The sequence below is a fragment of the Aythya marila genome, assembly GCF_965140915.1.
Source record: "Aythya marila genome assembly, chromosome: 1".
In the NCBI taxonomy this organism is placed as follows: domain Eukaryota; kingdom Metazoa; phylum Chordata; class Aves; order Anseriformes; family Anatidae; genus Aythya; species Aythya marila.
Window position 1 is genome coordinate 21,058,383 of NC_139042.1, and position 24,334 is coordinate 21,082,716.

General features: G+C 41.4%; 1 protein-coding gene across 7 annotated transcripts in view; it reads left to right on the forward strand.

The window, feature by feature from the left end:
- Positions 1–24,334, forward strand: part of CDK8 (cyclin dependent kinase 8) — a gene marked incomplete at its 5' end in the record, with an annotated part of 72,676 nt that overhangs the window by 15,851 nt on the left and 32,491 nt on the right. For 6 of the 7 annotated variants that reach the window (XR_014317109.1, XM_082755904.1, XM_082755905.1 and 3 more), the window contains 3 exons: positions 1,296–1,371; positions 11,562–11,672; positions 14,302–14,442. Coding sequence is in view for 5 of the 7 variants with exons in the window: in XM_082755904.1 (XP_082612030.1) it covers positions 1,296–1,371; positions 11,562–11,672; positions 14,302–14,442 (328 nt within the window). Of the gene's footprint in view, positions 1–1,295; positions 1,372–11,561; positions 11,673–14,301; positions 14,443–24,334 lie in introns of those variants that run through there. The other variant, XM_082755909.1, reaches the window with a different exon arrangement.

Sequence of the window (24,334 nt, forward strand, 5' to 3'; positions counted from 1 at the left end):
TTTCAGATCTTGTATTCCCCCCCTTGGATTTCATCTTGCTGATTCTGTGTAATTGCCCTCTTACTGAAATCTGTTGTCGCCCACTCGCAGTTTCATTACACTTTTCCTCCCCATTAGCTGTGTTTGTGTTTTGCCCATTAATCTCCTACTTCTTCCCCTCTTCTGTTTGGAACAGTTATTGCTAGCAGTGGGCTGTCTTTGAACCCCATGCAAAATCTCTTGGACGGGACCTGATAATTTGAGGGATTAAATACGTAGTGATGAATAGTGGAGAGCGTTTCATGTTGCAAGACAGCAATTCAAAGCCTTACAAATTTTAGAGAGAGCTGGAGTAAACAAGTGCATGTGCTTTAAATGCTTAACTCTAGGGCTTTTTTTTTCTTTTGGGTGTTTGTGCTCTCTGTTTTTGCAGGGATTTTCCTTGCAGCTATGAAAGCTTGAAGCAGAATTCCTTAAAAATTAATGAGGGTTCTTATATAACCCAAGGATTTGGGTCTGTTTGTATGCTCCAAGTATTGAAGGCGATGCTGTTAAGTGCTGTGTCCTTCAGGAGTGCTGGGGATGCCAGCCCAAAAACCAGAAGGACAAGCACTGTGTGTCCTAAGTTAGAGAGAGCTCTTTGAGGATGGCAAAAAGGAAAGGTTCCTTGCATTTTAAATAAATGAATGCAAGGTATAAGCAGGTTAAAGTACAGGAGGTTTTTGTTTTTAAGTGTTAGGTGTTACTGAAGCCGACAAACAGTGCTCTAGGGATGTCAGCTTGCACGAGTACCTTGTTGTTGTTCATCTTGGTGGTTTGGTTAGTTTGGTAGAAGCACAGTTTTAGGATGTTTTTTGTGACCCAGGGGAAAGAAAAGGTGCTGCTATGACAATGTTCTTGTGCCACTGAAGAGCTTGTTAAAATATGGGGAAGTTTTTTGCCTCATCGCGGTCCCACATTTATAGGAGATGTACCCCTAGCTAGACTTGGAGAAACTTTATTCTAGTATGCACTAAATGTTTGTGCTGTTTTCTTAGTAACACAAGAAATGAATGGAAGAAATGATGATTATAACATTTAAAAAAGTCAAAATTGCTATGTAAGTAGTGAGAACGCATTTATATTTTGCCTCTAGCAGGGTGGTGTGGTTAGCGTAAGGCTTAGTGCTCAGCTTGTATCCAGGCATTAAATCAGTAAACAACTGAAAGAAAATAAGGTGAAGAATATGAATTAGAAACTGCTGAATGGTGATAAAGAGCTCACTTTAAATTCACAGTGCAATTTTTTTTAAAAAAACTTCTTTTCTTCTTTCACAGGAAAGATGATAAAGATTATGCTTTAAAGCAAATAGAAGGTACTGGAATTTCTATGTCTGCATGCAGAGAAATAGCAGTAAGTAACATCAGTTCTTTCTACTAGCAAACAGATTTATTAAAAGTGTTGATTTGAGTGCATGCTGTTTTTGTTGGCTGAATCATGTTATCCTACTATATTTTCATTACGGAGGTATAAAATAAGTACAAATGGCATGGAAGATTTTGCACCTGTTACACTTGCTGTCTAAAAATGATTTTTTAAGTTAAAATGTACTGACTGCCTCAGTGCAGATTAAATGCAGCAGTTTAAAAACATGATTAGAGTCAGTGGTTTAAATTAATCTGACTTTTGCATTAGTGCTTCAGTTATTTTCCTAAAGAGGTCAATTCTTATGAGCTCCGAATGATTAAAACCTGTTGGGTTTTGTTTAAATGAAGATTTCAAATCAAACAGGCATCATCATTGCCTCACGGGCTATAATATACCCATGAATATTAGTCATACATTTTCCTAGATTATTCAGGTTTATATTTTTATATTTCATGTTGTTAGAAAAACATAAGTAGCTGTGGATTGTGACAAGTTTGCACAGAAACTGAAACTCAGTGGATAAAGCCAGTATATAGAAGGTTCTGGTTAACTCCTGTATATTCTTATTTTGTGGCAGTGCTTGGATTTATTTATCTTGAAATGTTTCAACTGAAATTGATGAATTAGGAAAGGAAATAACCATAACTCATGTGTTTGAGTAAGTGTTTCAAACCCACAGTCTTGAAGGATTTAAAACTAGTAGATCTACTCCAATTTCATGTTTTATTGAAGAGCGTATCAGGATTTCAGACACTGTTGACTTCAAGTTGGCTTTGATTTCAAACAATGTAGTCCTTGAAATGAGTGAGGTGAAAAAACGAAATGAAACTATATTCTGCAGGAGAAGGTAATTGAGCAGTTTTTGAAAGCTGAGCCTTTTTTACCATGCTAGATAGACATCCACACGGAACTGAAGGAGCTGAAAACAGGGCCTTAAATTTGGAATATCCCAGCCATTTTGGCAGTAACTTTCCAAATATTGTGACTTCCTCGGGGTGAATGCTTTTGGAAAGTGTCAGCTACCATTTCAGAGGGATTTGTGAGAACATTTTATTTGTATTTTTTGCACTGATTTCCCTGAAGAGTTTAAAAGAGTTTATTCTACATGAAGCTGGCAGGAGAAGCTTGTTAGGGAGGTGTCTCTCTTTGCTCGGGGAAAGATCCTTACTCAATTTGTATCTATTAAAAGAGAATTACTAATTTGGCTGACAGTCAGGAACGACTTGGCCTCTTTGCATAGCTTGAGGACTGCTGTGTAATCATTCCTCTAGGGCAGCAGGGTCCCCTGTAGTGATAAAAGAGGAATGAGAAGCAGGGAAGCTTCCTCCTTGCTCTGAGCTGCTGCAGCTGCAGCATTGCACCCTTTGAAGAGAACAGCAGTACAGCTCTCAGCCCGTGGTGGGAGAGTGGTAAAGGTGAAAGAAGGGCAATGTTTTGAAAGCACCAAAGGCACAGGGAAGGCAGGCTGAGAGTGGAGTGGAGACCAAAAGCTGGTGTAGAGAGAGAAAGTCAGAGTAATCTGCAACAGCATTCCTTGAGCTGCTCTTGGCTCCGCTTCCAGTTTTGCTTCCAGGCTTCAGCTGCTGATGTGGCTGAGTTCTCCTGCAGTTGAATTATTAACCATGGACTTCTAGGGTTTGAGTTTTTTTCCTTACTGTTCTTGTGATGCTTTTTTTGAAGGTAAGAAGGAACATTGCCCCCCAAATTCATTGTTCCTCTTGTTTTAATTCCACTAAATATATATATATATATATATATACACAAATATATATATACATATATCATATTCATATATATATATATTTTTTTTCCATTCCTGTGAATTAATATCATAAAGAAAATCAGGAACTTCATATAGAGATTAGCCACTTGAAGAGTAATACCTATATTGTCTATATTGATTATATGAGTAGTGTATATATGAAAATGCTACTGAGTTAATCAGCAGTGTTGTACCCTAAAATGTAATCTGTACATTTAATTAATAAATTTATTTGTGGTAATACTTAAAATTCAAGACTGAATACCAGACTTTTTAACAGTGTGGTCTAGACCATCCTGATGAGTACTTTTTTTTTCAAGTGTGGTGGTATTGAGGAGAGGTAAGATGACTTGCATTGTGAGAGATACGTATCGCTTTCAGTTTCTCAGAAGAGCTAAGTTCTTGCATTTTAGTCAGATTTTCTGGCAAGAGTGCAGTTTGATAAAAATCAAAGTGAAACTCTTGTTTTTACAGCTATACAATCAATTTTGTCTTGTTTTATGATGACTATCTTCAGTCCAGGAATGTTGAGTGACCTATATGTTTAAAAATGCCCCAACCTACTTTTCTGAGGCTGATAAGTGACAGTGTCAAATTTTCAGAAAAAATAAAGTAATTGACCTACTTCAGTGGAAAGAGCTGTGAACCAGGGCAGTGACATGAGGTGAAATGGCTGACTTGGTTATGGGATGAGCTCAGCCTCTACAGGAATATAAAACTCTTGTGTTTTAGTACTTGTTGCAGCCTGAGAATTTAGACCCTATGTTCATGAACTTAGCTCATTTCTTATTCTGTTTAAATAAGAGGGGTTTTGTAATGCTTTTATGTAAACTGTTACTTTTTTTTTTTTTTTTTTTTACAATTATGCTAATTGATTAATATTGAGATAGTTGTAGAGCTATAGCCTTTCTTATCTTCCCCCATTCATCCACCATGTGAAACGTTTGGGAATCCTGCCTCACCCAGAACCTTTTAGCTGAATGTTTGTCTGTTCTTGTTCTCTATAGAAGTGAATGCTGCCTGGGCTTCCTAATAACCTTTCTATGATATGTGCCTTCGCTTTCAAGAACTAAGCGGGCAATAAAAACTGCATGCTCACCATACCAAGAGTTAGATTTTTATTAGATGGGAGAGTAGAGGGTTAGAATGGTGAGAAGATGTGTATAAAAATGTGTAGCACAAAGTCCCAATCCCTCAATTCTTAGATCAGTAGTTTAATTACAAGGAAGAATGTTCTTAAAAATTATCTACCTGGAATAATATGGTAAATACGATGTCACAGTTCACAAAGTAGGATGTTTTTTTGAGGCTGTAGCAAACTGGAGTAGTTAACCAGGCTTCATGTAGTTTCAAGCTTATGGTTTTGGTTTGAGAAGTTTCCTGTGCAGGAGACTTAGGCTTTAAAGTAATCATAAAATGACTTGGGTTGGAAGAGAATTAAATCACCAAACTCCAACTTCCCTGCCATGTGTAGGGACATGTCCCGCCACACCAGGTTGCCCAAAGCCCCATCCAGCCTGGCCTTGAGCACCTCCAGGGATGGGGCATCCACAGCTTCTCTGGGCAGCCTGTGCCAGGGCCTCACCATCCTCTGAGGGAAGAATTTCCTCCTAATGTCTAGTCTAAATCTATCCTCTTTTAGTGTAAGACCATCCCCCTTTGTCCTATCATTATCTACCTGAATAAAGAACCCTTCTCCATTTAAGTCACCTTTAAGAATTGAAAGGTTGCAACAAGGTCTCCTCGGCCTTCTCTTCTCCAGGCTGAACAACTCCAGCATCCGAACATCTCTCAGCTGTGCTGTGCTCTGTCCTGCCTGCCTGTTGCCTTTAGAGCACGGCAGCCAGCTTTTACAAGTTAGAACAGCCTCCAGACTGATGGATCCGGGACAGAAAATTGCAGAACAATGACTAGCTGGCGTCTTTGTTTCCATTCTTTCGGTCTGCCTTGGAGGCATTTGGATTTCCTTCGGATTTTGTGGTTTCGTGTTAAAACAGATGCAGACTGTTATCACAAAAGGTGATACTCTTAGTGTTGGATCTATTAATAATACGGCTGCAGGATAAGTTCATTCATCTTGACCCAGTGGAAAATTAAGTGTTGTTAGTTTTCTGTTGTGTGAGCAAGCCAAATTGACCCATCCTTCAGTTGTGCTGTGGCTCAGAGTGCCTCACGGGAAGCTGTAGGTAAAACAGACAGATAAAGCAGAAGTCCTGTGCCCTAAGTGGGTGAGAAGTGAGCCCAGGTGCCATTCAGTTGGTGGCCTTCACTGAGTTGACCTCAGTGGAGGCTGCTGCACGGGTTGGTCCTCTTCCTCAGGCCTCTTCCTCTGATGGAAGAACGGCTTAAGGGCGTTTTCCAGAGTCAGTGTGAACTAGAGTAAGGACTGTGAAGCAGCACACAGCCATTGGAGACACCTTGCAAGGCAGAAGTTGAAACCTAATGACTCCTTGATTCACCTCATCATCATTTTCCCGGGTAAAGGACCAAGTGATTGTCCCAGTGGGTGGAAGAGATGCTGCACCTCACATTTCTTGTCTGAGTGCTGATAACGTGCGGCCCAGGCTTGCTTTGAGTAGATCATGTTCAGAGCAGGGACCCATGCTGCAGTGAGATGGCCTTTGCTGTGGTTTTGTGATATGCAATGGGGAACAATTTGTGGGTGCAGGTTCCTCACGTTAAGTATGGGTGGCTGTCCTGTTCCTTCCACATTAGCAGTAGAGGCACTCTCCTGCGAGACAAAATGCAGAAATTACTTAAGCAAGTACAGTCCTCGTGTTAGAAGTACTGGTTTTCTTGGCAAGCCTTCCATGTGGTGAGAAGCAGCGAGGTACTGAGGAATACAGGTGTTTAATGTGACTCCATTTGACCAGACTAAACTCTCTAATTCTTTAATAGTAGTATGGTATGTATACAAACAGCGTTCTTAAAAGTTTGTATAAAAGGAGGATAGTAGTAGGTTTGGTTCTGTTCAAGTGGGATGAAAATACTGAATAAATGAGAGAAATTGTAATCCTTAAGAATTGTAACAGTTTCTGTGACGTGTAAAATCTGCTGAGCTTGACAGTGCTGGTGTCATCAGGATTCTTCATCCACCTCCTTACTTTCAGAGAACCTTCAAGTAGTATCTCAGTAACTTCTAATAATTTGAATATTCTTGAACTTGAGATCCTGATAAATACTGATGTCTGTGTGATCATGTAAGACTCATTTCTTCTGGAAACTACAAAAGTTAAATCAGAGTCGTGCGTTTTCTCTCTTGACATTGTGTGTTGTCAGGCTTCTTTTTACGACTCAAAAATTTAGGACTTGAAAAACGAAAAACAAAAGGACAAACTAAATCAACAATTTCACAGTTGTAAGTCTGAAGAACTGTAGTTTGAAAAATGTATTGTCAGCCTCATAATAAATTCAGAGTGCACAGCATTATGACTTTTTCTGTTACATTGCCTTTGTAAGCTTTCATTTGAACAATTTTGAAAGGAAAACAGCATGTTTTTTCAGTGGATGTTTTGTTCTTTTTTAGTACTGTGGAATATCTGACTTATGAGAGTATAAAATGAAAATTGTATTTACATTGAAAATAAGATCTGGAATCTAATGGATAGCAGCTAAGTCAATGTGGGATTTAACTTGTATAATAAATTTGCTTTTTAGAGTTGAAATTGAAAGTTTAAAGTACTTGAGTAAAGGTACCTTTTTGATAGGAAACTAAGAATAACAATGTAAACTTTTAGAAAGATTTACTTAAGGAACGTAGAATTAGATGATGCTTCTGGAGTTGTCATATTCTATTTCTTCAGACAAGCCAAATGCACCTTCAGAATTAGCAAAGTACAAGTTAGGCTTGTAAGGAGAAAAAATCTCTGTAGGGAGACAGTCTCATTCCAGTCTGTAAATATTAAGCCAAAATTATTGATGACTTCAGATTCATATGTACCTGTGATAGTATTGTCTGCTAGAATAGCTACTCTTAGTATTTTTTTGGTGTTTTGTTTTCTTAGAGAGAGTTCTTTTTTCTCTGTCTTTTTTTTTGCAGGCTATAAAGATTTTGGTTGTTTGTCTCCTGTCCTGCTGTAGCCAGGAGAACGGAGCCTGTAGGCTTGGGCTTTCTTTGCCCTGTTGTAGTTGGGATACATCTTCCCTGAATTGGCTGGAATTGTGTGTAGTATTTCAGGTGATGTCTTAGTAAGCTTGTACTCATCTATACTAGCAGTTGTTCCACTGTTTTTTATCTGTTGCAGAATGACAAAATCTTAGTGCTGTCCTGGTCTGCCTGCCTTTCTCGGTGAATCATGGTCTGCTTTTTCTTCCATCCCCCTTTCTTTCTGTTTCTATCTTAAGTCGTGGCATGACTACAAATGTACAATTTGCTTGGTCAGTTAGTGGGACTGAGCCTTTTTGAGGCGTGAGACGATTGGATTTTCAATTTATGCCATCAAACTGGCAAGATGACACAATAGTGATTTTTGCTTAACTGAATGTTTCGATTGATATTGCATAGCTGCTTTATGTCCAGCCTGCTTTCTCATTGCTCTCTGCTTTAGGGGAAAAGTGTTGTGTAGCTCTTACAGGAAGGCAGTGAGTGCAAGGAGTGACCTTATCTAGCCTCATCTTGACCTGCCTCAAGCCCTGAGAAGGGCCTTGAGAGAAGCTGTACTTGTTTATTGAGGTAGACGTGGCAGCATTGCAACACTGAGCAATTTACCACGCATAGTAGCAAGCATCACGAGTGGAGGTGGAATGGCATTTGCAGTAAAGCTAGAAATTCTCACTTCTGGAAAGAATGCACTCATTCAGCATGGTCTCCTGGCTCATGAGAGGTGTCTGTAGTAATGAAGAGTTGTGCTGCAAATGTGTGAGTGTCACCAGCTGAAGGAGACCTCCACATTCATGGAGACGTGTGCTGAGTTCAGCTCGTATTGGATGTGAAGGTAGTTACTGTAGTGTCCCTGAGCAAGAACAGGTTTGCAGTAATAGTGTGGTAGCTATTCATTATTTAATGATGTTCTGTCTTACCCGTGTTTGCCCTTCTCCATGAAGCAATTCAACAATTTCATGTGTTTCAGGGCACTTTTACTTGTCCCTCAGCTGCCCCATGGCTGTGGAATTAGTGTTTCTGCATTTGAAAAGGGAGACACAGGAATCGTAGTGCAGGCCCAAGCCTTGGGCCTGTAGGGATGCTGGTTCTTTTCCATGTCTCGAGCAATATTTATGAAAACGAGGGAAAGCCTAGATGGGAGCAATGTGGGGTTTTGATGCTCAGGTCAAACCAGAGGTATCAGCAGCATCATCAGTTGCACATCTGCACTTCTTGAAGGTGAACTAGGTCTCCCTGCCTTATTTAAGGGAAACCTTTGTCGCTGTGGAAGTCATATGAAATGCAGGTTAAAAGTACAGTAATTTACTGAGGGCCAAGTGGACAATTTTTCTTTTTCCTTGTGTTCTGTAGAACTGAATTAGGGTAGAGAAGAAGGTACCAGAGTCACTAGGCCAAGAAGTGGCCTTTGTCCTTAGCAAGCACCTCGCTGCTGTTTCCTGCAGTCTGCTTTTTCTTCCATGAGCTCTGTCAGCTGCTGGACACGAGGAGAGTCATCTGGTAGGAAAGGCGCGTGGCGTGCGGGCTGGAGAGGCCTGGTTTCAGAGGGTGAGGCTGCTGGAAGTGTTGCTTATAGCCCACGTGGTGTTATCTGCATGAGCTCTTTCTGTCCTGCAGACAGCATTTGTGTTTATTGCTCTGTGTTGCCTCTGTCCTGGAGCGTTTCAGCCTTTCCAAGACAGTGACTCAGGGATCATCTGTCATCATTGCAGCAATTATTTCCTTATTCCGGTGGTTTTGCTGCTGTATTTTAGCCATCCTCTTCACTGGGATGCGTGTGGCCATCTAGCTTTGACCAAACACTTAAAACACTGGCATGCAAAAGGAACCATCATATCACGTTTGGTTTGATGTGACGAAAATGGGTTTTTAAAGTAGGAAATACCTGCTACACAGGGAACCAGGGAGTAGGGTGGACTTGAAATGGGATAGAAAAGGGTGAACGAGGGGAGGGTTACACTTATTTTTTGGAGCCATGACTCTGTCTTCCTCTTATTGAGAAGCAGTCTGTATCTGGGTGTAAGGAATTGGAGCGCTGGTACAAGTGTGTCATCAGAGCACAGAAAATATGCTGAAATTTTGGTTTGGGACACGTAGTTGCTGCACTGTCACAGAACGTTTGACATAGATTTGACCTAGCACTGTGAATTTATACTGAATCTACAAGCAGTCCTTTGGGCTCTAAGCAGTGGACTTGATGATGTTGGAGGTCTTTTCTAACCTAAATGATTCTATGATTTTATAACATCCCCTATGAAGAGGCTAGCTTCTACCTTTGGTCTCTGCTGCACTAAGTCTGGCTGAGATGGAGTAAATTTCTTCCTAGCAGCCTGTGTGGTGGTGTGTTTTGGATTTGTGACTGAAATAGTGTTGATAACACACCAGGGTGTTGACTGCTGAGCAGCACTGGGATAGCATCAAGGCTTGCTTTCTTTCCTTTGCCCCAGCAGTGAGGAGGCTGAGGGTGGGCAAGAGGCTGGGAAGGGGACACAGCGGGGACAGCTGAGTCTGACTGACCTCAGGGATATTTTATGCCTTGTAACATCATGCTCAACAGTAAAAAATGAGGAACAAGGGATTTGAGGGAGGTAGCCATTGCTGGGAAACTGTGCATCAGTCTACGTATGGGAGGTGGTGAGTGGTTGCTTTTGCTTTGCTCTTTTCATCATTCCTTTGCTTATTGAACTGCTTTTATCTTAACCCAAAAGTTTTCTTCCTTCTGCTCTTCCTCATTATCCCCCATTCTTCTGGGGCTTAGCTGTTAGCCAGGGTGCACCCACCACACCACCGATGCCTCCCACCAGCAGTTAACAAAAACTGCAAATAGCATTTCTAATTTTTTTTATACTTATCCATAGTAGGAATTACAGGTATTTACAGAATTCTACACTTGTTCTTTCAGATCATGGCTTGAAAGTCCTCTATATAACTTAAAAAATCTGAAGATAGTAAGTTAAACATGCTGAAACTATTGCCTTCTGTACTGATCTCTGATGTTTCCTCATCTCCTCAATTCTCTGTCTCTGTTTTGTCTCATACTTGAGACAAATCTGTGTGGAGCTCAGTACTCTTCCTTGCTCAAGAAATACCACGCTGAAGCCTCTGGTCAGTGAGTAGGAGTGGGAATCTGCCTCAGATGAAATGGAAAAGGAGGACACAAGCATATGCAAACGTGCATATTTTTACTATCTCAGTAGCAGCTAAAATGTTAGCATGTGTGACTAAGGTATCAGTGGAAAGGAACTCATTATCTTGTTCCCTCTATGCAATGGGATAATTTTGTATCTTATATTAGATTCAATCCCAACATACTAATTTTCTATTTTCTATTCAAATACTAGTTTGAATTGTCCTTGGTATCCACTCTTGAGAATAGTTTGCTGAGGTACTTCTAAAGTTTTTTTTCTTTAGCAACCGTGTCAGTACAGTGAAATTGTGAGATGAAAGGAGAGCTCAAATATACATTCAGTCTGCATTCAGCTCTTGTGCGATGCCCGTTGTGTTTTCCTTTTGGTGATGATTAAATCTACAGTTTCTGAAGCTGCTGAGCTGATTTAATGGCTCGCTGCTGCCAAAAAGTTCTTGCTCGGAGCTGTGTTGTGTCCCTCTGCTGCTGCTGGGTCTGCTGGTAGTGCCGTGAGTCATTGCAGTGCAGGAGCTCAGCAGCAAATTATCGCCCTTGTGTGTCTGGGTTGGTTTTCTCCTGAAGTGCTGAGCTGTTCCACCGACAGTTCTGGTGCTTCCAGAAGCCGGTGTACATTGTGGGAGGGAGTTTGGACCTTCTTTGCTTGGTGGCGTTGACCTTTCAGAGCAGCTGGCTCTGTCTTGAGAAGCACATCTTCATTTAGCTGCCTGCATTGACAACGTTCTACATGAGTCATCCAATCGAGCCTTGAGTGACTGCATCCAAAATGCAGGCTTTCTGAGATAATTGGGAGCCAGGAGAAAATTGATGCCCCAAAATGGCTTTATCAGAGATTAGAGCCTGTAGGAAAGGGCAGATGCCACAGCTGGCTGTTTATGGAGTTGTCTTGATCCTGCATAACAGCGAGGTTTATTGAGCCTTAAACTTTTAGGAAATAAATGGGAAGTGAATGCCCTAAGGGGGGTTATGACTTGCTTTCAGCTTTGGTTTTAAACTAGTGACTGGGTCTGTCAAAAAAATATTTAAAGAAATGCTGTGTTTTGTGTCTTGCAAATTTCAACTTACCATATTTGTATTGTATAATATGTAGCAAATACTATTATTCATCTTTCAGCTCTTCCACTGCTCTGGATGTATGGATATAATTGTGGACTTTCTTTATTTTGCAGTTGCTGCGAGAGCTCAAGCATCCAAATGTCATTTCTCTGCAAAAAGTGTTTCTTTCTCATGCTGACAGGAAGGTGTGGCTTCTCTTTGACTACGCTGAGCATGACCTCTGGGTAAGGTGAATTATTTGTTGATAACAGACATAGTTTTATTTACAGAAAAGAGACAAGGTCAGGAAAGACAGTATAGTTTTTCACCCAGAATGTTTTTTGGAAACTCTTTCAGGACCAAAGAAAAAGCAATGGAAAATGTTAGGCAAGCACACAACACGGTTAACCTGTGACCTCTTACAGAAGATAAAATCTGCATTCAGCACTCAGTAGCTAAAAATCTAGTTAAATGCAGATATAACCCTTCACTACAGCTAAAATAAAGCGTGTGTGGGAAAATGTAATTGGTTATGCAGGTGGATTGCCTTTGAAAAATTGCAAACGTATTGGCTGAATAGGGTAGTCTGGAACTTTGCTTACACTGCATGTCATCAGTGAATAAATGAAGTGAGTGTAATGCCACTGAATATAATTGAAATTTCATTCATGTGTTCCAGTGGAAAGAGCTTGTTATTCAACTCATTTTTTGAAATTCATGGTTTTTTGAGGAAGGCTGTTCATTCCTAATTACAAGATACAGCTTTTAATTATAAACATGTTGGAGGCATAATAAATTTGTTTTAAGATATGTACCCTTTTCCTCTGTTAGCTTCATATTTGTAACCTCAACATCCATCTAAAATGCTTAAAAAATTAAAGCAGCATTGTAAAGAATGCAAAATCCCATGTAGCCTCTACTTTCCTGAAAGAGAAAGGTGTTTGTGTTTACCAGAATTAAATTTGATATGCATTCTGAGCATTACTTTCAGTGGAACAAACAGTAGAATATTAACTTTGAAAGATATTAAGATGATTCAGATTAAATGGTACAACAGAAGCAATTTGAAATAAAATGGAGTTCTTGAGGTATGTGTTTGTGCAAGACTCACGCATTACGAATCATGAGTTGGTTTCTCCTCTGCATGGAGGTTGGACAGACAGCTAAGGTGTATGAATCAAATTAAAACTAGTTCCTTTTGAAAATTGTATTATTTGAAATTGGGATGAATTCAGGTATTGGATTTGAGTTAAATGTCTTGGATGTTCTTACTAGTTATATTGAGATTTTATTCCCAACATAAAATTGGAACGAAGTTATCACACAGCTGAAATGTTGACATTTTCTAAAGGTTGATTTAGAAAAATAAATAAATTTTTGAGGAAGTGGTTTGGTTTTTCAAGTGCAGAAAAACCAAGCATGTTATTCTTTTCACTGCTCCCTCCCATATTTATATGTTAAGCTAGAGAAGCTTAGGAACATGTGAATTATTTTTTAATTCCAAAATATGCTGTGAGGCTCTGTGTTAGGATATGTCTAGTAGTGACCTGTCATTGTTGGCATTTTTAAATTTCTGCATTGCTTCATACTTGGCTAAAATTGCCGTAGAAGCACTTCGGTTAATGAAATGCTAGCTTATATATCAGTAACTTAAGAACAGCCCCCACTTCTCATCTTTGTTGGCATGCACACTTGTGTATAAATGTGGGAGCTCCTCAGCTGTACCTGTTCCTGGTTGTTCTCTGTACCTGGCTGAGAGCGATTAGGCAGCATGGTTGTGCTGTGTCAGTGCCTGGCAGAGCTGGCTGTGGGCTCAGTTCTCCAGTGCTGAGCACAGCTACTGCAGCAGCTCCCTAGCAAGGCTGGGGAAAGGGCCCAGTGTCTTAGAGCAGGAGTAAAAAGGAGAAGGAGGTTGAATAGTCTGGTTCCGAACTGGCAGCTGGAACATGAAACTTCCTAGGAGTGTAGGAAATGGAGAGGCCCTTCCTCAGTAGGACGATGATATGGTAGGAGTGCAGTGCCAGGTTTCCTTTGGACAAGGTGGACGGGGCGGTTTAAATCATCACACAAGTGTAAAACATCACAAGAGCGTGAATGTGTGCAAAAGCTTCTTCTGGAAGTTCTCTCAGACAGAAACATGGAAATGGTTACCATTACTGACATACTTTTTGCTATGGCATTAGTGCTAGTGGCACCTGGGATTTGAGTGTTAGAGGAAAACGTTCTCTTGAACTCTTCCTTGTTACTACAAGACAATATTACTTGTGTATACAGTCAAAATCATGAAAGTTTTTTTCTGTGGCTTGGAGGCTGATGTTAAAATGGACAGGCTTGTAGCTTTGTTCTGTCGACAGCTTCTCTTTGGTGTGATGCTTAAGGGGATGGTAAACAGAAGCCTAGATTCATTCCTTGTTTAATTTAAAACTCCTATCACAGTTTCCACGAATTCTTCTGGCATTAGAGATTCAACGTTACAGTGTCATGGCAGTGGGAGAAAACGTAGAAGTAAAATGATACAGGAGTTGGGTAATTCACTTTTAATTCTGTGCTGTGATATACAAGACGTCAGCCTCAAATGAATATATATCCCCCAGAACCTCTAAACCCTTAGAGGTCAATGATCTGCAAGGGAATTTGCTTTGACAAGTTAATTTTTGAGAGATTCCCTTGGGATAGTGTTCCTTTTACCTCATAGTATTAATTTTCTAGTACTTAATATACATGTTTCTAATTGGGAAAATGAGTGATGAACATTTGCAAAAGCTAAGACATGTATGTAAGGAACTGCTGGCAATATTTTTATGTAATGCTGTAGTGTTCTTTTTTAAAAAAGCAAACATTTTCTTTATTTTGATTTCTTTTTCCCCTTTACAGCATATAATCAAGTTTCACAGGGCTTCTAAAGCAAACAAGAAACCAGTTCAGTTACCTCGGGGAATGGTGAAGTCACTGTTATATCAGATCCTGGATGGTATTCACTACCTGCATGCCAACTGGGTGTTGCACAGGGATTTGGTAAGTTGATCTGCAGTGGGTTTTAGCACTGGGATGACTGAGGGCAGGGATTATTATTATTTTTTTTAACCTCTGGGAAACCCAAACCTTTGTGCTAAGGGCAAGTGACCATTGTTTTAGAAATAAAAGCACTGTTTTTACAGTGGTCAGCCAGCCCTGTCTAGGAGAGCAAGTTTTTAAAGCCTGCTATGATCAAATATGCTTAATGGAAGTGAAGTGTATCAGATGGCTGGTTTACTTTTTTGATTTTTTCTGAAACTATTTTTGAACGTGTTCGTTTAAATATCAGGCATGTTGAAGTACAGAGTATGCCTCAGGTAGTATGACTGCAGGCCTGAGAAATAAATATTGCATGCATGTAGGTGTGAGAAAGGATGATTGGCTCCAAGAGCTGCTGAAATAAAAACTGAAAAAATTATGCCTGAAACTATCAGTTTTACTTAAGAAGGTAACTTTTCAAGGCTGTTGTGTTCTCATAGCATGTATAATCTAGTAGAAGGACAGCCATGACAACTTCTGAAGGCTTCTGCAAATAAACTCATGTTTATCCTAACTGCAGTGTAAGCAAAAAAAATTGAACTTAAGCTACTGTTTCTTAACCAACAAATTCTGTTGAATGTTTAAAATTGGGAAATCTAACCAATTCCTAGATATTTGCCTCTGAAATATACCCACAGCTTTTTTTTTGCATATGACAATGTTCTGTCATCTTAAAATCAGGTAGCTTTCTTGACCCAGTTGTTTACAGCTCTTACTCTGATAGCATTTTTTATCAATATAGTATACTATATACAACACCTCTAATTAATGAAATTTCATTAGTACGTGAGAGTATCATTAGTCTGACCTGTCATTCCCTTAAGTCAGTATTACCAGTGCTGTTCAATGCTTGGTATAATAAATCTGTTTTCCTTAATGCTCTTTAAGAATCACTTTCTTTGAAATACCTTTAATAGCATTCTTTGAAATGTAGTCAATGACTAGTTATTTGTCTTCTATTTTCATGCCTAATAAATGCTTTTACAGAGTGCCAGTCTCTGTTTAAACTGACGGTAAAACATTTGTCTTTGAAAAATAATAACACTTTTAGAACTGGAATAAAAGGAAGCTTTGTTTTATTGCAACAATTGTATGGATATTGCTTCTAACTTGCTCCTGGTTTTAGAAATCGAACAAAAGACTCAGCACTAAGAAAAAGTCAAAAAGCTTGTGGTGGCTTTGTCATGACTTGAGAAATAGTGGAGCAAAATGTAAAATAGAAATACCTAGTATGTGACTGCTTAGACACTTGGTTTTAAACCAGAATGTGATGTCTTAACTCTAATTACATGCCTGCAACCGTACTCTTCAGTATATTTTTGAGGCATACAGAAAACAAATGACCTGTCATCAAGAATCTGAATTTTCTGGTATTTTACTTCCTACAGCTTCAGAAAATTTATGAGCTTAAGCATTTAAAGTATGAGTATAATTGAGTGAAAAAACTAATGCATGTTAACTGGATGGCTCAGGAGATTGGTAATTTATTACAGAGCCTTTCACATCTAGGTCTGTAGCTGAAATAGTTTGTTGGCAACAGCCAAAAAAAATTACCATCTCATTTTCTGACCTATGTGAAATGAGTTGGTGGTCTCAGTCCAGCAAGCAGCTTTTTTTTTACCAGCAAAAAACCACCATCACAATTGGCTATCTTCTGATAATCCGAGGAGAAAGCAAAAGCTTGAGGCAGAGACTGAGAGGTCATCCCGCTGGAAGCTTGTCAAGCCACGTTGGTGAGAAAGCATATCAAAGCTGTGCAGGGGCTGCATGTGCTGCCTTACTCAAGGAGACTGTGGGGGTTGTCAGTTCAAAAATGTTCAGTTTGAGCTCTTTAATTAGTGGAAAGTTTGCTGAATTTAGAAGGCACATATTCAGTGCAGCGGAAGAGACAGAATTGTACGTCAGGTGCTTTCTTCATTTTTTTACAGGGTTCCTGGGGATAGCTTGAGTAAGTTCTTAGTATTTTGTCTTAGCAAGATGGGCATCTTGGTGCACGGTTGAGTTTGCAAGCTGAGACTTCCCTACAATGTGTATATTCCAACGCAAAGCAACCCAAGTTAATGCTTGTACTGAGGTGTGGGTTTCTGTTCTGGGATAACTGTACCATTAGACTTCAGGAATATTGCTGGTCTGCGTTAAATCACCAATTTCAACTCTGGGCTGGGTGGCTGGATAGATTGTTATTGAAACGATGTGTATTTTTATGGGAATACCTGCACACTGACATAGAGTTGCTCAAGTAACGTGCTTACTTTGTTTTCACGTGCTAGCTATGTGAGTGATGTTTGGGGGAGAAAGGGAGCTGAAGAGTATAATACTTTGGCAGAAAAATCAGTTCTTTGATACGTCTGTCTCTTAAGATAAGGAATTTTTTAAGGTTAAGAAAGCTCTTTTCTTGTAGAAGTAATTGGCCTCCACTGAAGTGCTACTTTGTAGTGTTTAAGATGCCTTAACGAAGCTAGCATTAGGGTCAGGAAAGTTGTGAAGGTTAAGATCTTTCTGATTCTTGTAGCCAGAAATAAAAGAAAGCATAGGGAAACTCTTCTTGCTAGCACCAATGGGACAGGTAATGAAACTCAATGACCCCAGCAGCACGTGGCGCCCTGCAGGGATGTGCTGAGGTGACCTGAAGGGGTTCCAGGGCTGCAGCTCTGCGTGGGCCCAAGCATGAGAAGCAGTGGAGTCGTCAGCCCAGGGGTGAGTTTCAGCAGGGACCTCCTTTTCTTCTCCAGTTTCCCTCTGTCACTTAACCAGGACCCTGGCCCCAAAAATGCTTGGTCACTCAGAGCGTGTTATGTAGTGATGAGCTCCCCTGTGTGCTGGGGGAAGCTCGTGCAATGTAGTACATGGAGGGTTGGACATGATAAAGGCAAATAAAGGAGAGGAGAAGGTAAGGGTTGCCTTCCCCCTCCTGCTGCTCTGTGTGAAGTTTTTATCTGTCAGGCTCTCCCCTGTTGAAAGTAATATACATAACTTTTGAGTCCTGGATGGCTTTTTGAAGATGTGCTACCCGCCTGGGTTTCCCTCACGTCCCAGACGTGTCACTGTGATGCTGAGACGCATAACTCAACAAAATTTACATCTGGAAGCAGCCAGAACAGAGCTTAGACCTCTCCAGCTCCCTCATTATTTACTGCTTTCTGCTTGCTGACTTTCTAGTGTTTTATCCTGTCCTTGAATCCTGTGTGGATGGAGTCAGAAAAAAAAAATCCACATTCCCTGACCAGCAGGCCTTCTTTCTGCAGCACAGAGGACTTTCCCAAGTGTGACAGTTGCTAATATTTATCTGTTTCCTTTAAGTTATTAGCACAATGCAGCTAATTGTAATGTTTCAGGTGCATTAAATCTCACTTTATGCACTCCTAAACCAATCAGGAAAGAAAAAAAGCAGGAGCTAGAAAAGCAGAGCACAGATAAATACGAGGCTCCAAAAGGAAAGGTAATGATGGCACAAATAAAAGGCACACTAATCTCTGCCTACCTTGCATGTTTATAAAGTGCTACCTTTGTGATAAGGTATGAAGGCAAAATGAAGGAGCAGGAGTGGAGTAGCTGAAGAGTTCTCTGCCGTGGCTTAATTAGGTGGGCAGCTATGGCTTTATCATCATAGCTTTAATTAACGGGCACTGCAGGGCCCGTGTGGTGAGATGGTGGGGCAGGCAGGGCTCTGTCCTGTGGGGCAGAGGAAGGGGCTGTGTGCTCTCCTCTGCTGGTGCTGCGCTCAGGACACTGAGTCTTAAAGCATTTAAATACGACTTTTGACAATAAAAGGACTCTGCTGGTATTCACAACTCACCTGGTATTCAAGATCTGGAGAGCATTTTTCCACAGAGCCCTCCTTGGCAGGTGGAAAAGCCTCGGCAGAAACTGAGCTGGTGCAAAGACAAACTCCCCATCCCTGGACCCTTATAAGAAAAGCAGGATTTTTAGGGTCTTGCTTCAGCAAGAGGCTTTGGCCATTTGAGTGCACAGCAGATAAAAGGCAGAGGCGGGGATCTGAGCTGAACCGGCCTCCGTGCTGGCATTACGGTGCCGAGCCAATCAATCTCCATTAGAGTTCACAGCCTCTTTGATCAATCTCATCTTTAAAAATCTTTCTTCTCTTGTTGTGCGTTGCAAGGTGATTACTGTATAACGTGGACTCATCTCAGATCAGTTTTGGTGCATGGCTGGGATTTCTGGGTGCTTGCACATCTCCCTTTCCAAAGAAGGGGAACAGTGAGCTGTCAACCTGCCTGCTCGGAGCCCAGCTCTTTCCCCAAAATGTCTCTGAGGTCTGCAGGGGTGTCCCTGAGCATGGCCTGTGCCCTTCTGCCCCTTGCAAGTGCTTGGGGTTAGGTGGCACCATGTCTACGTGCCTTGTGGTGCTTTCATTTGCTCTGGCCAGAAAAAGACCACCTGAAAGCTGTGGTCTTTCCTGTGAGATGACGAATCCACATCGAGTAGACACCAAAGGCCATTGCCCCCCAGCCTTCGCTCTGTCTTGTGATGGCCAAACCGGGGCACTCCTTGATTTACTGGGTGTTTTGGCACAGTCCCACCTTGCACCAGAACACGAAGAAAATTTTTATTAGCTCCTTCCCTTTCCACATCAGTCAGAAAGCAATGATAGAGGGTCAAGGGAAGATGGGGCTCCCCACTGTTGGAGGGGCTGGGACACCTTTACCTGGTGTGGGACCTGCAGCTGCCACCTACAAAAATAGTTACACGGACTGGGCTGGACCTATGTCTGCTGTCAGGAATAAACATCCCAGGAGAGGAAAGGGTGCTGTCGTGAGGTGTTGGGACTAGAGGGAATGGCCTCAAGCTGTGCCAGGGGAGGTTCAGGTTGGGAATGAGGAAACATTTCTTCTCAGAAAGAGCAGTCAGGCACTGGGACGGGTTGCCCAGGGAGGTGGTGGAGTCACCGTCCCTGGGGGTGTACAAGGAGAGGCTGGACATGGTGCTTGGGGACATGGTTTGGTGGGTGACATTGGTGGTAGGGGGATGGTTGGAGCAGATGATCTTGGAGGGCTTTTCCAACCTCAATGGTTCTGTGATTCTGTGTTACACTGATCAGAGGCTAGAGCCTGAGCTGGAAAACATCATGTGGGACAAGGTAGGTAAGGCTGTAATTTTTAAGGTCCTGCAGTTTTGCCACCTAACCTAACCCATAAAAGTGGCCTAAAAGAAAGCTGGAGAGAGACTCTATCAGGGAGTGCAGCTATGGAACAAGGAATAATGGCTTTGACCCAATAGAGGGGAGATTGAAATTGGATGTGATGTGAGGAAGAAATTCTTCAGTCAGAGCACAAAGCACATGTGGGTATTAGGGCTGAAGATGCACCTTGCTTCTGTTCTTTTCCGTAAAGAATAGAATGAAATTACCTAATAAACAGTGTTAAAAATATACCCAGGGCACAGGATGGGAGGTGCAGGGCAGTCCCTGTGGCCGAGGGGCAGCCTTTCTCTCTGGCAAGCCAAATGGCCCAGAAAAGGGGCCCTCAGCCCCCCAACCCTCCTCCTCCTTCCACCTGAGGGCATCATCCAGGCCGCTCCCAACACAGACGCCTTTGGGCCACTCGTGTTGGGCACCACAGAGGCTGGCTGAGGCCACAGTGGCCACCACTGCCCCGCCTTTGCTGTGGGCCCTATAAAACATGGCCCCTGTGGCCGGCCCACCACTCACTGAGCTTCTGGGCACGCTGACAGCTGCATTGTGCGGCATGAAGGAGAGCTGACAGGGGCCTGGGCCTAACCAGTGGCACAGTGGTGGCGTGGGGAGGAGGCAGGAGCACGCCCATAATCCAGAACGCAGCATGTCATGGGACCCAGCCATGGCTGTAAAACAGATGGCAGCATCGAACCCATGCGTGAAAATCAACCACCATTTTCTTCTCTAGTCCCAGTTTGTCTTTTACGAAGCAAACACATGCAAACCTTAGAAGAAACAGCAAAGAAAGTGAAGTTACTGCTCTTTCACCATTTACATGAAAGCCAATCCACCAGTTCTATCAGCGAGGGCTATGTTGATTATATTATCTTTGAATAGTGCTATGCTCAAGTACTTAGCTGTTTTCATGCCTTTGAAACACACCCGTAAAATTTCTCAACCAATGAATGTCATTCCTTTTAAAGTTTCTTATTTGACTTGCATATTCTTCAGCTTTTTTTAATTCCATGACTGCGAGCAATTGGAAGCAGATTGTTTATTCATGCTCTGTCTGTAGCAGGAAGGAAATAAGAACACTTCATGTAATTGCCCCAAAGTGCATCAATTACGGTTTTAATAATATTGTGAGTTTAGTTATCAAGAATGCTTGAAACACTGTGTTTTGCTGACGGCGTTTCCTAGTCTTTGTTCTGTTTCATTATATCCAGCTATTGGACTTCTTCCTGTACTCGACGAGATTATTCCACACTAAAAATAAGCAGAAAACTGGCCGTAGATCTGTTTTCATCAATCTGCATCCTCAGCAGCATGAGGGAAGAGAGGGGTGGTCTTTGCAGTGTGCTTGGAAGACTTCTTCAAGTGCTGGGCTCAGAATAGAGGTCCCTTTACACGTCACAACAACTCTTATGCTGTGCCTGTTGACTTTGAGAAGTGCATCGCAATTTTTTAAGGCATGGTAGGCCTGGCCAAACAGGATTTCAGCCAAGAGACGAACACTCCTCCATTGGTTTTGTATGGTGGCAGTAGGATTAGGCTGGGAATTAAGCTGATTTTGCACTGCAAGTACTTAATGTGCTCACCTGGTGCAGCAGTGCTTAAAAAAATGCAAAAAAAAATAATAATAAAAGAACAACCAAAAGCAGGAAATTCCAGCTCTAGCACAGCATCTTTAATGTGTTCCTAGCATGCTGCTCAGCTCAACTGCTGTGGTGGGATGAAAGTTGTTTTTTAATAAGCTTTCAGGTGGACAAACTTCTAATACGATGCTGGTTGGAAACCAGCTTCCCAAGAGCTGGACTCTTCCCAAGAATACCTGCTGCCAGCTTTGGGATTGGCAGGAATATTCAAGATGTGCTCTCAACAATAAGTGAGGAGAAGCCACTGTCACGGCTTTTTTTTGTAGGCAACACCTTAGTCCCTTTCCAGGCTCTGGCTGTGAATCACTTATTTCACTTTGCCTAAGGCAGACACTTACACTGAACTTTTACCGTGCCAATTTACCAGTTTCCACATTAGAGCCCTTGAATCAAAGGATGTCTCCCTCATCAGTATGCAAGTGCTGCTTCAGAAATACAGGAATGCCCTTCGGTCCTGCTCTGGTGCTCCCAGAACTGTGGTCATTTGCACAAAAAGCATAAAAATAAATATGGAAACCATGCCCGTTACTAGAAAGAAGTTAACAGCTTTTACAGGCAGGGTGGTCTTTGACCCTCTTTAAATGTATAACCGGATAATGGGCATTATTTTCTAAATGGCATTTTAATGACTTACTGGCGACTTGCTTTAGGGGGGAGGGGGGGAACAATCATAGCTCTGGTGTCAGCTGTTGCCTTTTCGAAGGTTTTCAATTCTGAGCTGTACTTTTCATTACCTGTGCTTGTTCCTGAGGTGGAGAAAGAACCGTGTGTCTGGCAGAACTTTTTTTGTTGCTTTGGTTATAATAACTTAGGCTTTGCTGTGAATTGTAATTTACTATAATTCTAGATATTCTGTAGTTAAAATAGTGTTATCTCATCTTTCTTACTGCTTTTATTTACAGTGGTCATAACTATTTCCTTGCCTACCTTTCTGAGCTTTTTTTGGCTTAGGTTAAAACTCCAAAACATTGACTGAAAGTGTGGAAATTATCAGAGAAGACTTCAGAAATAAGTATTCCATGCTCACGTCACTGACTTTGTGCAAAGAAAAGCACCTTGATGATCTTTCCCTTTTTTACAGACCAGCTCTGCTAATTAAAATCCATTTAGCTTGCTTTCTTTTTGGGCATTGTTGTGGCCAGCGGTGTGTTAGGTCAACCTCTTCATTTAGTAATTGCTGTCAGCTATGTACGGGTTCAGATTTGAAGCTAGAAACGCACGGTACTGCTGCAGTGCTACCAGCCTGTTGGTCAGATAAGTAAAAGGCAGACTTCTCAGGTCCTTCAGTTCACCACAGAAAAGCTTACAGACTTATATAAAATCATTAGCTTCGTATAATCAAGTCATGGCAAGGCCAATCTTTGAAAGGTCACAGCAATCAGGGGAGGTTCCTGAGGGTGGAAAAAAGCAAATGTCACTCCAATCTTCAAGAAAAGCTAAAAGGAAGAGCTGGGAAACAATATGCCAGTGGCTCTCACCTTGATCCCTGGGAAGGCGATAGATCAAATCCTCTTTGAAGCCGTTTTGAAACATAATGAAAGACCTGATGGTGATTGGGAGTGGTCTTCATGGATTTGTGAAGGTGAAATCATGCTTAGCCAACCTGAAAGCTTTCTGTGACAAAATGCCTGATGAATGGGGAAAGAGCAGTGGATGTTGTTTATCTCGGCTTTAGTAAGGCTTTCAACACTGCAGCCCATAACATCCTTGTAGACAAGCTTAGTGAAGTACAGACCAGGGAATTGGAACAGTGAAATGAACTGAAAACTGGTTGAGCTGATGGGCTTAGAGGGTTGTGATCGGTGTCATAAAGCTGAGCCGGACACCAGCTGCTAGTGGAGAATCCCAAGGCTCAGCACTGTTCCACATCTTCATTAATGACTTGGATGCTGAGGTCAGAGTGCACCTGCAACCAGCTTGTAGAAGATTTCCAGATGTCCCCTCCAACCTCAGGTATTCTGTCAACGTGTTACATCTTCACTGATCTCCTTTGAAAAGTTTAGCTATTGCTTTTTCACATTCTGAAGTCTAGCTCATGATAAATCAATAGAAGAGAACCTGGAGGGCCGGGAGAGGGATGAGGAGGGAGAGGTGTGAATAAGAAAAAAAATGAAAGATTAAAAGGCTCATACAGAATAAGAATCACTGTGAAGAAAGGGCGATGAAAGCAAAAGTAAGTTTTACATCAAAAGAAAACTTTTGCTGCTTATCTTGAGTGCAGCAGGGTGAGAGAAGGAGGTCATAGTTTAATTTTCTTTTCCTAGGGAAAAAAGATTATGTATGCAAAGATGGATAGCTACGTGGCCATAAAATGGAAGATGATATTTCTGTAGGATTGTCAATTTGTATGAAAATGCAGGAATTGGTATTTGGGAGAAGTTCTTACACTAGACTTTGGCCTGGAATTTACTGTCCTGTCCTTTAGGATGCTAATTCAATATGTTAAACATTAGGAAAATTTAGGCTGGATATCAGGAAAAAAGATTTTCACCCAGAGGGTGGTTGGGCACTGGAACAGTCTCCGCAGGGTCATGGCACCAAGCCTGCTGGAGTTCAAGAAGCATTTGGACAATGCTCTCAAGACACGTGGTGGTTTTTTTTTTAGGGGTGTGGTTCTTTAGGGACCTAGGAATTGGACTCGATTCTTGTGGGTCCCTTCCAACTTGAATCCGCAGATATTCTATCATTCTATAGTAATAAGTGACTTTTCCAGCTGCTTGCTGGGGATAAAAAATGAAAACAAACTTGTCCTTATGTGGCTTTTCTCTTCTATATTTGAACCAACTTTGGGTATGAAAGGCTTCCATAACCACAGTATCTCAAAACCCAAGTATCTCTTCCTAGATAGATTTAAAAAAATGGCCAATTCTATACAGATGTAAGTGTCACTAATTTTCCTATTTTAGACTTCTCTTGGATTAGCACTATGTCGCTTACTCTTGGGTGGAATACTATTCTTATTGTGCTAAAGTTAGTTAACATTGAAAGCAAATTGAAAAGATAAATGAAAATACAGTATCCACTCTATTTTTCTAGTGGTATTTGGTCTTTGTTCCCAGTGATT